Source organism: Chiloscyllium plagiosum, chromosome 27 (assembly GCF_004010195.1).
Source record: "Chiloscyllium plagiosum isolate BGI_BamShark_2017 chromosome 27, ASM401019v2, whole genome shotgun sequence".
In the NCBI taxonomy this organism is placed as follows: Eukaryota; Metazoa; Chordata; class Chondrichthyes; order Orectolobiformes; family Hemiscylliidae; genus Chiloscyllium; species Chiloscyllium plagiosum.
The window spans coordinates 48,277,495-48,292,394 of record NC_057736.1 but is presented as its reverse complement, the minus strand read 5'-3'; the positions used below and the strand labels follow the sequence as shown (position 1 = coordinate 48,292,394).

At 45.1% G+C, this 14,900-nt stretch overlaps 1 protein-coding gene across 1 annotated transcript in view; it reads right to left on the bottom strand.

The window, feature by feature from the left end:
* Positions 1 to 217: 217 nt before the first annotated feature.
* The window catches only part of LOC122563763 (cornifelin homolog A-like), a 19,677-nt gene continuing 4,994 nt past the window's right edge, over positions 218 to 14,900 (bottom strand). Inside the window, exons 2-5 of the mRNA XM_043717969.1 lie at positions 13,023 to 13,185; positions 11,782 to 11,918; positions 6,771 to 6,868; positions 218 to 333 (exon numbers count right to left, since the gene is read on the bottom strand). Coding sequence (XP_043573904.1) covers positions 6,776 to 6,868; positions 11,782 to 11,918; positions 13,023 to 13,185 — 393 coding nt within the window. The 3' untranslated portion in view covers positions 218 to 333; positions 6,771 to 6,775. The remainder of the gene's footprint in view (positions 334 to 6,770; positions 6,869 to 11,781; positions 11,919 to 13,022; positions 13,186 to 14,900) is intronic.

Genomic DNA, 14,900 nt, shown 5'->3' with positions numbered 1-14,900 from the left:
TCCTGCTTTTTGAATGACGAGACTTGCACTGTTTGGGGCGGGTCAGTATGAAAGAAGTTGCACTGTCGGGGGATCAGTCCTGAGGGAGTGCTGCTTTGTCGGGGGGGGGTCACTGCTGAGGGAGCAATACAGCTGGCAATATTTGGAGCTGGTTGACAGTCAGAGGTGTAGACAGCCCAGGTTGGGGAAATTTTGATTAAGGTTTAGCACACAGGCATTTGTATCAGCTCTGCATCATCTTTATTAGGGTATACATTGATCCACATCATTGTGTGAGTCTGTATCTGAGTGTAGGCTGATCTCTGCGAGGAGACCTGGGTCCTCTGTGCAGATCTGCAACAAACAAAAAATGAATGTCATCATCTGCAACTTGTTCCTTCAAATTCTGGTGGGTTGCGTTGAGGGTCTCATTCAATGCCCTTTACCTGCGAACATTCCCTTTCCCAAACTTCAGTTGGAGGTTTGAACTTTGATTGGTTTTGCAATCCTGCAGGCCACTACCCCAACTGCTGCAAATTCAGGAAGTGAAATGTCAAATAACATAGAATCCCTACTGTGTGGAAACAGGCCCTTCACCCCAACAAGTCCACACTGACCCTCCGAAGAGTAACCCATCCAGACCTATTCCCCTACCCTATTATCCTATATTTACGCCTGAACAATGCACCTAACCTACACATCCCTGAACACTATGGACAATGTAGTATGGCCAGTTCACCTAACCTGCACATCTTTGGATCATGGGAGAAAGCCGGAGCACCCAGAGGAAGCCCATGCAGACATGGGGAGAATGTGCAAACTGCACACAGTTGCCTGAGGCTGGAATCGAACCCAGGTCCCTGGCGCAGCGAGGCAGCAGTGCTAATCACTGAGCCACCATGCCACCCCTAATAGTCAGGAACATTAGTTGTCTCTGACTGTGAAACTATAATGTTAGAGACTGGAACCTGAAATTCCAGGATGGAGTTCATCGTACCGCAGGAACCCATTCAGCCCATGGCACATGTGCGAGCATCTAAGTTTGAAAATTTGAATTCACTTTAATTTTAAGAAACCTGGATGAAAGATATTTGTACAAATACAAATGGGCATGAAACTGTTGTAAATATGTATTCAAAGTTTGTGCGAAGTTTTGTAGCTCGGGTGCTCGTTGTTGTGGTTCTGTTCGCCGAGCTGGAAGTTTTTGTTGCAAACGTTTCGTCCCCTGGCTATGTATCTGCTTCACCGATGTCCTTCAGTACACCCCCACTCTGAGTCCTGAACTCTCACCCTCCACTCAATTCGAGTCCATCTACCATTGCAAGCTCTCTGAGCTCACCTTGGCCATCACTCACACCTGCTTCTTGCACCTTTCTCTCCCTAGCCTGCTTACCACCCAAACTCCCCTCAACATGTTAGCTGATATTGTTAATTGTTCTCACTCTCTCCATTATGTCTGCTATCATCAGCCTATTCTCAAAAATTCCCACCATTGGCAATATCACCCAACCTCCAACTTCTCTTTCCTGTCCAAAGTCCTTGAAAGTGTTATCAATTCCCAAATCCAGGTTCAGCTTTCCTGGAATGATATGATTGAACCAGTCCAATCAGGTTTCCATCTTTGTCATGGGACTGCAATAGCTCTTCCCACTGTCTCGATTTTTATCCCACATGGCTGCAAGGTTGCCAGCTCTCCAGCATTCCCCTGTGTCTCTGGGAACTGAATTTTTTAAATCTATATTTTATATTAGATTCCCTACAGTGTGGAAACAGGCCCTTCGGCCCAACAAGTCCACACCGACCCGTTGAAGAGCAACTCACCCAGACCCATTCCCCTACATTTACCCCTGGCTAATACACCTAACACTACGGGCAATTTAGCATGGCCAATTCACCTAATCTGCACATCTTTGGACTGTGGGAAGAAACCGGAGCACTCTGAGGAAACCCACGCAGACACGGGGAGAATGTGCAAACTCCACACGGACAGTCATCCAAGGCTGGAATTGAACCAGGGTCCCTGGCGCTATGGGGGGAACAGTTCTGATGTAGAGTCACCAGACTCGAAATGTTAACTCTGCTTTCACCTCACAGATATTGCCCAGGCAGTGACACCCATGTTTGAGGAACAAATAGAAAAGAAAAATTCTCCTTTTGAAATCTATGCTAACTATTCATGAATATATTTTCTAATTCTGGATGTTTTTCAATCTTTCCTTTTGTAAGTATTCCATTGTTTTTCCTACCCACTTTTTTTAACTATAGGAATTACATTAGCTATCACCAATCCTCTTGCATTCTCTTTTTTCCAGTGCATCATTAAATATGAATAGTGATACCTGTGCCATCATTTTAGATTTTAAAAAATATGGATGTGAACTATCTAGGACTTTATCTTCTTCCAGTTTCTTTCATAAGATCAAAAGATATAGGAGCAGAATTAAGCCTTATTTTAATGCACTTTGGCTAGGCCAGCATTTATTGCCCATCCCTCCTCCCCCAGAGGACAGCTGTGAATCAACCACATTGCTGTGGGTCTGGAGTCACATGCAGGCCAGACCAGGTAAGGATGGCAGTTTTCTTCCCTGAAGGGCATTAGGGAACTGGATGGGCTTCTCCCAAGAATGGTTTGATGACTATCATAGAGTCATAGAGATGTACAGCTTGGAAACAGACCCTTTGGTCCAACGTGTCCACGCTGACCAGATATTCTAACCAAATCTAGTCCCATTTGCCAGCACTTGGCCCATATCCCTCTAAACACTTTCTACTTATATACCCATCCAAATACCTTTTAAATGTTGCAATTGTACCAGCCTCCACCACTTCCTCTCGCAGCTCATTCCATACACGTACCACCCTCTGCATGGAAATGTTGCCCTTTAGGTCTCTTTTATATCTTTCCCCTCTCATGCTAAACCTATGGCCTCTAGTTCTGGACTCCCCCACCCCTGGGAATAGACTTGCTCTATTTACCCTATCCATGCCCCTCATGATTTAATTAACCTCTGCAAGGTCACCTCTCAGCCTCCAATGCTGCAGGGAAAACAGCCCCAGCCTATTCAGCCTCGCCCTATAGCTCAAATTCTCCAACCCTGGCAACATCCTTGTAAAAAAGCAAATTACTGCGGATGCTGGAATCTGAAACCAAAAGAGAAAATGCTGGAAAGTCTCAGCAGGTCTGGCAGCATCTGTAAGGAGAGAAAAGAGCTGACGTTTCGAGTCTAACTGACCCTTTGTCAAAGCTAAAATCTTTTCTGAACCCTTTCAAGTTTCATAACATCTTTCTGATAGGAAGGAGAACAGGATCGCACGCAATGTTTCAAAAGTGGCCTAACCAATATCCTGTACAGCCGCAACATGACCTCCCAACTCCTGTACTCAATACTCTGACCAATAAAGGAAAGCATACCAAATGCCTTCTTCACTATCCTATCAATCTGCGACTCTACTTTCAAGGAGCTATGAACCTGCACTCCAAGGTCTCTTTGTTCAGCAACACTCCCTAGGACCTTACCATAAGTGGATAAGTCCTGCTAAGATTTGCTTTCCCAAAATGCAGCACCTTGCATTTACCTACATTAAACTCCATCTTCCACTTCTCAGCCCATTGGCCAATCTGGTCCAGATCCTGTTGCAATCTGAGGTAATCTTCTTCGCTGTCCACTACACCTCCAATTTTGGTGTCATCTGTAAACTTACTAAGTATATGTCCTAAGTTCACATCTAAATCATTTACATAAATGAAGAAAAGTAGTAGACCTGCCCTGATCATTGTGTGGTCACAGGCCTCCAGTCTGAAAAACAACCCTCCACCACCACCCTCTGTCTTCTACCTTTCAGCTAGTTCTGTATCCAAATGGCTATTTCTTCCTGTATTCCATGAGATCTAACTTGCTAACCAGTCTCCTTTGGGGAACCTTGTCGAACGCCTGACTGAAGTCCATGTAGATCATGTCTACCCCTCTGCCCTCATCAACCCTCTTTGATACTTCTTCAAAAAACTCAATCAAGTTTGTGAGACATTATTTCCCATGCACAAAGCCATGCTGACTATCCTGAGACAGTGTTCGCCTTTCCAAATACATATAAATCCTATCTCTCAGGATTCCCTCCAACAACTCACCCACCACCAACAACAGGCTCACTGGTCTATAGTTCCCTGGCTTGTCCTTGCCACCCTTCTTAAATATTGGCACCACGTTAGCCAACCTCCAGTCTTCCAGCACCTCACCTGTGACTATCGATGATACAAATATCTCAGCAAGGGGCCCAGCAATCACTTCCCTAGCTTCCCACAGAGTTCTAGGTTACACCTAGGGATTTATCCACTTTTATCCATTTCATGTCATCCAGCAATTCCTCCTCTACAATATAGACATTTTTCAAGATGTCACCATCTATTTCCTTACATTCTATATCTTCCATGTCCTTCTCCACAGTAAACACTGACGCAAAATACTTATTTAGTATCTCCCCCATCTCCTGCGGCTCCACACGAAGGTCACTTTGCTGATCTTTGAGGGACACTATTCCCTCCCTAGTTACCCTTTTGTCCTGAATGTATTTATTAAAACCCTTTCGATTCTCCTCAACCCTATTTGCCAAGTTTTGCACCTTCTCTAGTAGGTACATCTACATTCTGAATCAGAAAATTTCCTTGTACACATTTATCAAATTCCTGTCCATCTAAATCCTTAACACTATGGCAGTCCCAGTCTATGTTTGGAAAGTTAAAATCCCCTACCATAATCACCAAATCTTCTGACAAATTTCTTTCTAAATTTCCCTTTGACTATTAGAGGGTCAGTAATACAATCCTAAAAATGTGATCATCCCTTTCTTATTTCTCACTTCCACCTAAACAACTTCCCTGGATGTATTTCCGGGAATGTCCTCACTAAGTACAGCTGTAACACTATCCCTTATTAAAAATGCCACTCCCCCTCCTCTCTTGCCTCCCTTTCTGTCCTTCCTGTCGCATTTGTATCCTAGAACATTAAGCTGCCGGTCCTGCCCAACCCTGAGCCATTTTTCTGTAAATGCTATGATACATTAGTCCCATATGATACATTAGTCCCATGTTTCTAACCATGCCCTGAGTTCATCTGTCTTCCCTGTTAGGCGTCTTGCAGTGAAATAATTTATTAGTCCTATCTTGTTCTTTGCTTTATCCCTGCCTGCCCTGACTGTTTGAGTCGCTTCTTTTCTCAACTTTACCAGTCTCAGATTGATCTCTTTCCTCACTATCTCCCTGGGTCACACTCCCCCCTGGTACTGGAAAAACACAGCAGGTCAGGCAGCATCCGAGGAGCAGGAGAATCGATGTTTCAGACATAAGCATAATTCCTGATGAAGGGCTTTTGCTCGAAACATTGATTCTCCTTCTTCTCAGATGCTGCCTGACCTGCAGTGCTTTTCCAGCACCACATTCTCAACTCTGATATTTGTATCAACCCCGTTTACCTGCCCTCTCCCAAAAACCTTTGACACTGAATTTTTTATTTACTCAATATATTCAATTTGGCTACAACAGGACAGCAATCAACTTTCAGAATGGGGGAAGGCAAGTGACAAATGAAATTTGATACAGTGAAGTGTGAGGTGATGCATTTTGGCAGTAGGGCTACATTCAGGTAATATAGCCTCAGAAACATGTGTGAAAAGTATGCAGAAACAGAGGTTCTTGTGCATTGACCTTTGAAAGTTGCAAGAATGATCTTATCATTATGGGTGGCACGGTGGCATAGTGGTTCGCACTGCTGCCTCACAGTGCCAGAGACCTGGGTTCAATTCCCACCTCGGGCAACTGCCTGTGTGGAGTTTGCACATTCTCCCCGCGTCTGTGCGGGTTTCCTCCAGGTGCTACGGTTTCCTCCCACAGTCCAAATACGTGCAGGTTAGGTGAATTGGCCATGCTAAATTGCCTGTGGTGTTAGGTGAAAGAGTAAATGTAGGGGAATGGGTCTGGGTGTGTTGCTCTTTGTAGGGTCGGTGTGGACTTGTTGGGCTGAAGGGCCTGTTTCCACACTGTAAGTAATCTAAACTTATCATTCATTGAATCAGTCTAATGAACCCTTACACTCCCTTTTGGGCATCGTGGGTAAGGGACCCAAACTGTAACAAAGTGATCAGCAATGGGCTGCAGGATTGTAGTCAGAACATTGACTGTAGCAGACTCATTCCTTCATAACAATAGCTATCACAGCAATTCCTGTCTCCTTTTCCCCATTGTACCCTTTCCTGCAAGATTCAGTGAGATTAATCAGGATGTTGTTATTCATTCTGTTATTTATTCATTTCAAACTGCAACCTGACTAAGTGAGCTAAATAACATCCTGATTAATCTTAGTGAATCTTGCAGGAAAGGGTACAGAGACAGGGAAAAACCTGCAATAGCTCTCATTAACAATGAGAAGGCTAAGGGGAGATTTAATGTTTAAATTATAAAGGGTTTTTGAGAGAGTAATTAAGCATTAATTGTTTTCAGGAACAAAACAAAAACAGGTCACAGATTTAAAAAATGAAATGGGGAAAGGAGGAGTGGAGCTCATCTGCACAATGAGCTGTTGTGATGCCTGTAAGATTAGTGCAATTAGATCTATTAAGAACATCCAAAAAGAAGTTGCATAATTACCAAAAAGAGACCTAGAAAAAAGGAAAGCAGGGGAAATCATAGGGAAGGGTTCAGAGTTTCAGTCTGTGCTGATGAATCCTTGGTCAACAGGGACACATTGAGTGGGAGAGAGGGAGGAATTTTCCCTTAAAAAGGAAGTAGCTCCTCTTCTTACCAGTGCTACCCATTGCGGGCCCGCAGCTCACGAGTCATTCGACAAAGCTCACATGGACCACAGAACATCAACATCACGGCATCATCACAAATCGTTCCCTGTAACACAACAGATATTACATAGACTTAAGAAATCTTTCCCGCTAAAAACACATTGAAAACTTAAAATGTAGAGGATACTCCACATTTACCAACATTTCAATTATAGGCAATTCTTCAACAGTCTCTTGGACAGTTACTGTTAGTGGGCTTTCAACTGGAGGCGGCATCACAATCCCCATTTCCAATAAAAACAGAAAACATTAGAGTGGCTCATCAGATGTGGCAGCATCTACAAAGAGAGAACCAGACTGAATGTTCTAAATCCAATGTGACTCTGTTTCCATCATTTAAAGCTGTTTCTGGCTGTTGTGTAAACACACAGTGTCCAGAGTCATAGAGTCACACAACACAGAAACAGACCCTTCAGTGATCAGATATCCCAAACTAACCTGGTCTCTTTTGCCACCACTTGGCCCATAACTCTCTAAACCCTTCCTATTCTTAACCCATCCAGATGCCTTTTGAATGTTGTAACTTTACCCACCTCCACTATTTCCTTTGGCAGCTCATTCTATATACGCACCAACCACTGTGCGGAAAAATTACCCCTCAGATCCTTTTTAAATCTTTCCCCTCTCACCTTAAACCGAAGGCCACTAGTTTCAGACTCTCCAAGCCTGGGTAAAAGACCTTGCTTATTTTCCCTATCCATGCCCTTCATGATTTTATAAACCTCTAAAAGGTCACCCCTCAGCCTCCAATGCTCCAGGGAAAACAGCCCCAGCCTATTCAACCTCTCCCTATAGCTTAAATTCTCCAACCCTGGCAACATCCTGTTCCTTGTTCGTTTTTGTCTTTTTCTTGTTAATAAAGGAGTGAATGAGTGAAGACAGCAAGGTTATGGGAGGGAATTCCTGATAATGGGCCATGGGACTCCAGGTGAAAGTGAGGACTGCAGATGCTGGAGATCAGAGTCTAGATTAGAGTGGTGCTGGAAAAGCACAGCAGGTCAGGCAGCATCCGAGGAGCAGGAAAATCAATGTTTCAGCAAAAGCCCTTCCAGCACCACTCTAATTTAGACATTGGGACTCCAGCCATGGCCCACAATCAGAGCACAAAGGGAGAAAGGATTACACAAAAGGCTGGTGAAACGGAAGCGTGAAGTTTACTGGAGGAGGGATTGTTAAGAAGAGGATATTCTAAAATAGCGAGGTGTAGCCACAAAGAGAGTGAAATGCAATGGTGAGGTTTGGGACCTTGGAGATGACAAAGAAATGATTGTGAGTGAGCAGGACTTGATAGAAGCAACAGGAATCCGAGTGAACACAAGTTTACACAGAGCAGGGAATGAGAAAATAGAAATAGTTGATTATGTAGGTGGCACATGTATGGCTGACAGATTCTGCAGGAGATAGGGGAATACTGATTCTGGATTAGTGGTGCTGGAAGAGCACAGCAGTTCAGGCAGCATCCAAGGAGCTTTGAAATTGACGTTTCGGACAAAAGCCCTTCATCAGGAATAAAGGCAGTGAGTCTGGAGCGTGGAGAGATAAGCTTGAGGAGGGTCGGGGTGGGGAGAAAGTAGCATAGAGTACAATGGGTGAGTGGGGGAGACAGTCTCAGATTCCTCCCTCCCCTTCCTCGACCTTTCTATTTCCATCTCAGGCGACCGAATCAACACGGACATCTACTACAAACCGACCGACTCCCACAGCTACCTGGACTACACCTCCTCCCATCCTGCCCCCTGCAAATACGCCATCCCATTCTCCCAATTCCTTCGACTCCGCCGCATCTGCTCCCAGGACGACCAGTTCAAAATACGTACAACACAGATGGCCTCCTTCTTCAAGGACCGCAATTTCCCCCCCAACGTGGTCGACGATGCCCTCCACCGCATCTCTTCCACTTCCCGATCCTCCGCCCTTGAACCCCGCCCCTCCAACCGCCACCAGGACAGAACCCCACTAGTCCTCACCTACCACCCCACCAATCTCCATGTACAGCGCATCATCCGCCGTCACTTCCGCCACCTCCAAACAGACCCCAGCACCAAGGATATATTTCCCTCCCCTCCCCTATCAGCTGTCCGTAGAGACCACTCCCTCCGCGACTCCCTTGTCAGATCCACACCCCCCACCGACCCAACCTCCACTCCCGGCACCTTCCCTTGCAACCGCAGGAGGTGCAACACTTGCGCCCACACCTCCCCCCTCACTTCTCTCCAAGGCCCCAAAGGAAACTTCCATATCCGCCACAGATTCACCTGCACCTCCACCCACATCATCTACTGCATCCGCTGCAGCCGGTGTGGCCTCCTCTATATTGGGGAGACAGGCCGCCTACTTGCGGAGCGATTCAGAGAGCACCTCTGGGCCACCCGGACGAACCAACCCAACCAACCTGTGGCACAGCATTTCAACTCCCCCCCCCACTCCACCGAGGATATGCAGGCCATTGGACCCATCCTAAGGAAACTAAATCTGCACACAGTACTCCAGGTCTGTCCTATCACCCTCACCTTGACCTTTTTCCACCTATCACATTTCCGACGCCCCTCCCCCAAGTCCCTCCTCCCTATCTTTTATCTTAGCCTGCTGGACAAACTTTCCTCATTCCTGAAGAAGGGCTAATGCCCGAAACGTCGATTCTCCTGTTCCCTAGATGCTGCCTGACCTGCTGCGCTTCTCCAGCAACACATTTCCATCTCTGATCTCCAGCATCTGCAGACCTCATTTTCTCTCCGATGAAGGTAATAGGTCAGGGAGGAGAGGGTGGAATGGATAGATGGAAAAGGAGATAGGCAGGTAGGACAAGTCCGGACAAGTCATGGGGACAGTGCTGTGCTGGAAGTTTTGAACTAGGGTGAGGTGGGAGAAGGGGAAATGAGGAAACTGTTGAAGTCCACATTGATGCCCTGGGGTTGAAGTGTTCCGAAGCGGAAAGATGAGGCGTTGATGATGGGTACTCTTTGTTATGGAGATCCTCAGTGTCTCTCAAACAGCACGGTGGCTCAGTGGTAGGCACTGGCACCTCACAGCATCAGGAATCCAGACCCCCCCCCAGCCTCTCTGTGCCCAGACCCTTAATCCCTGAGTGAAACAACTGATTGTATGGCCAAAACATAATGACAAACTGGCCCATATGTTTCATCAAGCTGTTGTTGGAATTTCAGCCTGTAACATGAAGCCTCTTACCCTGTCGCTCAACATTTTTCTTCATTCTTCTGCCTTTATATTCTATGTTTGGTTTATTTTTCTATGTTTTAAGATGGCGCCAGAGAGTCGGGCCACTGTACAACACTTTTCACTCGTGTTTTGTAACAATAAACATTTTAATAAATCAATCAAATAAATAGATCTCATCTGACCTCTCTCTCCCTCTAGATGTGGGTAGCTTATTCCATACCTTCTCTACCCTCTAGTGTTAAGGTTAGTATCACCCTCCCATTCTCTTCACACTCAAACTAAAACCCTAAATCAGGCTTTCATCTCTGCTAAAGAAATTAACCAAGTTACTTAAAACATTACAATTAAAGTGAATTATAGCAACTGTTTGCTGGAGTAAAGGCTTCAAATGTCAACTAGAGGGTATGTGGAGAGCTTATCTTCCCAGTGATACTGGAAGGAGTAACCTGGGATGCAGACACTATGGATGTTTAGGGTGTAGGTTCGCTCACTGAGCTGTAGGTTTGATATCCAGACGTTTCATTACCTGGTTAGGTAACATCATCAGTGGGAACCTTCAAGTGAAGCTTCACTTGAAGGTTCCCACTGATGATGTTACCTAACCAGGTAATGAAACGTCTGGATATCAAACCTACAGCTCAGCGAGCAAACCTACACCCTAAACCTCAACCTGAGCTACAAACCTTCACAAACCTTGCAAAAACACTATGGATGTGGTGTGTGAGAGAGAGGGAATGAAGCTGACCTGTCAGATGATTCTGATTAGTTTTGTGATACAGTGAACAACTTCAGCATATTAGGCTCTTTAAGACATTGCTGAAAACCCCATCAGAGCAAGGATGACAATTTAAACCAAGTTTAAAAAGACAATTGACAATTTAAAAAGTACAATTGTTGGGATAAATCAAAGGCCTGCAGATGCTGAAAGTAACAAAAACAGACATTGCTGGAGAAGCTCAGCAAGTCTGGCAGTACCTATGGAGAGAGAAGCACATTTTAAAATCAAGGATCTTTCTTCAGAATTTGGGAGAGGAACTGGGATACAGGGACCTGTTTTGAGATTGACAGAAATTCAGGAATTGTGGAGAAAATCTGTTTGATAATTGATGAAGAAAACCTGTTCAATGATTGGTTGAGAAAACTTGCTCAAGAATAAGTGGAGAAAGCCAGTTCAGTGACTGGTGGAAAATATTTCTTCAGGGACTTGGTGAAGAAAGCTTTTTTCAATGTTTGGTGGGTTAGGATTAGATGCTTTTGTTGGAAATGAAGACCTTAGTCTGGTCCTCAGCATTCCACTGTCAGATGTTTTTTGCCAATTGTTGATCCAGAAGTGGTTGGGGGTCAGAAGTTATTGGGGGTCAGAGGTGGTCTAGGTGTGGAGATGAAAGGAGAGTGTAACCAGTAGTTGACTCTAAAATTTGGGTGGCATGGTGGCACAGTGGTTAGCACTGCTGCCTCACAGTGCCAGAGACCCAGATTCAATTCCTGCCTCAGGTAACTGTCTGTGTGGAGTTTGCACATTCTCCCAGTGTCTGTGTTGGTTTCCTCCCACAGTCCAAAGATGTGCAGGTCAGGTGAATTGGCCATGCTAAATTGCCCATAGTGTTAGGTGAAGGGGTGAGTGTGGGGGTCTGGGTGGGTTGCTCTTTGGAGGGTTGGTGTGGACTTGTTGGGCCAAAGGGCCTTTTTCCACACTGTAGGAATCTAATCTAAATATTTTAAGTGGTCTCAGAATTAGTGCAGGCTAGACTGAGAGATGGGGGAAGAGTGTAAGGAGCTTACCTCAATATTGTAGGAAAGTCTCATGTGAGTTCTCAGGGCAATCATACCCCCCGGAACCAGTGGCAGGCAACAATTCTCTCCATAACTGTGGGCCAAGTGACAGCTCAGGATTTGGGGGCACAAAGCACCCAGGACACCTGTGGGTTACACATTCCAATATTTAGTAGACATCATGACCAAAGCTTATCATTGTCTTCAAAAGCAGACATTGCTGGAAAAGCTCAGTAGGTCTGGCAGCGTCTGTGAAGAGAAATCAGTTGACCCTTCCTCAAAACTCCAGGGCCTGAAGCTGCTCCTCCTCCTCGCCCCAGCACTGTGCTCCCCCTGGACTTCCACAAGTGGGCCCACCCACCCACCCAGTGCTCCCTGAATTGGGAACAGCAGCCCCCCGAGTGCTCTGGGCTCTAATTATTGGGCCCTGATTTACACTCCTCAATAGTGGATGGGATGCTCTGCCTAGGAAGCAGTTTCTTCTCTGAGTTCACACTGAGGTCTTTTTGATTGCTCCTGGCACTGCGGAAAATGCAGGAACTCTAAAAAACTCTCTGAACTTTACCTAGCTACTGGCACACTGAGATGCTGAATTCCTGGTTTTGTGGAGAAGTGTAGAAGTACATGATATATGTACCCAGTTACAGACATTGTCGACATAGCAACAGAAGACAATCCCTCTTTAAGGGGTTTGACAGTTGTTAAAGAGTGAGGGGCTCAAGCTAAGCATAAAGTTTAGGAATAATGTTTTGGAGATGAGGAAGAATTTCTTCTCTTTGAGGATTGTTTGCCTTTGGAAATCTCTTTCCCAGAGACTATTCAAGATTGGGAAGGTGAATATATTCAAGGGTTAGTTCAACAGATCTTTGTAATTGATATGGGATACTGGATTATTATGGGGACAGGGTGTGCAGACAGGAAAGGCCACAAACAGATCAGATCCTAATGAATGGACGAACAGGCCTTGAGGGTCATAGACCCATAGAATCATCAAGTTCTACAGCACAGAGATAGGCCCTTTGGCCTAACTACTCCATGACAACAAAATGCCTTGCCCTGCTTTGACTTCTAATGCTTGTCTCACCTTCTAAACCCCAGTTGAACCCCTGCCTTGTTTCTCATCCTGACACTGTTCAGGACTGCCTTCATTCCACAGTTCACTGTAACACCATCTCAATGACCTGCACCTCCCTCCCTCTATCCTAACCCCTTGCCACTTGCTTTGCCCTGACCCTGTTGTTAATACTTACAGACAGGTATGTTGTCAGCCAGGTCGAAGAGTCCTGAGCGCCATGAACCTGTTCCAATCAGTGGGTTACGTTCAGTAATAGGTTGCTGGGTGATGACACCTGGCAAGCTCATACTGCTGACAGCTGCTGAAGTATGGCTAGGATAGTACTGCGAATGGTCTGGCTGTGGAAAGAACACACATCAACACCAGCTGAACCACACTGACAAAAAACCCACTCACAACACACACTCCTGTACAAACTATCACAGTCAGACGCAGTTTCACAGAGTCACCAGGAAGTTTGATACAACAGGATAAAGTGAAAAATACAATAAGAGTATGAATGAACCAATCAGAGATCATTGCAATCTGGGTCAGAGATTTAAAGGGATAGAATGGCTCACATGTGAGTGCATTAGGTTTGTTGGGAGGGTGGGTAGATGGTTTATTGGGGGTTGGGATAATAGTTTGTTGGGAGATAGGTCGATGGTGTATGGGGGGTGGGTCAATGGTGTATTGGGGGGTGGGTCGATCGTGTATTGGGGGAGGTGGGTAGATGGTTTACTGGGAGGTAGGTCGATGACTTGTTGGAAGAGCATGGAGAATCAAAAGGAAAAGGATGAGACAGATAAGGACCATTGCTTTGGCTGCAGTTTTCTGCTTTAATTCCTTCAGCTGTATGTTGCACAATTCAATGAGTTCCTAACTCTCACTGTCTCTGTCTTTCAACATAAGAACTCTATTATCGAAAATCTTGAAAATCCATTTTGATTAGCAGTATCCATTTAAATTGGAGAATTCAGACAGTTCCACTGGAGTTAAGTAAACAGTTACTTACTTAAACTATTGTATACCTGGCATAACTCATAACTATTCAACTGAGACAACATTAACTACATATACCCTTAACGACACCTTCCCCAGACCTGTTGCAGCCCCAGAACCCTGACCTGACATCAGCTTATCACCAAGTTTGTGCATGACACAATAGCAGTTGGAAAGGCAAGTGGTGAGGGTGACATAAAGAGTCTGCAGAGGTTAACTGTGTGGACAAAATCTCAGCAAATGGAATGTAATGGGGAAAATGTGAGGTTGTATATTTTAGCAAGAAAAAATAGAAAAGCTGAATATTATTAATAAGACAAGGGAGTACTCGATGAATGAAGGGCTGATGAAGATCTTTTGCCTGAAACATCCTGTTCCTCGGATGCTGCCTGACCTGCTTTGCTTTTCCAGTGCCACACTCTCGATGGTACTCAATGATGGCAGGATACCATGAAACCATGAGTCATACAGCATGGAAACAGATCCTTTGGTCTAACTCATTCATGCCGACCAAATTTCCCGACCTACACTCGTCCCACTGACCTGTGTTTGGACCATATCCTTCGGAGATGTACAGCATGGAAACAGACCCTTCAGTCCAACTTGTCCATGTTGACCAGATGTTATAAACTAATCTCGCCTCATTTGCTAGCATTTGGCCCATATCCTTCTAAACCCTTCCTATTTATATACCCATCCAGATGTCTTTTTAATGTTGTAATTGTTCCAGCTTCCACCATTTCTTCAGGCAGTTTGTTCCATACAAGGACCACACTCTGCGTGCAAAAGTTGCCCCTTAAATCTTGTCCCTTTTAAATCTTTCCCTTCACCGTAAGCCTCTAAGTTTGGATTCCCTTGGCTGTTCACTCTGTCCATGCTCCTCATGATTTTTTAAACTTGTCTAAGGTCACCCCTCAGCCTCTGGCACTCCAGGGAAAATAGCCCCAACCTATTAATCATCTCCTATAGCTCAAACACTCCAACCCTGGCAACTTGACTGTGCCTGCATCTACCACTTCCCCAGGAAGTTCATTTGACATATCTGTAGATTAAAAGAGCAGGTGGTTATGTC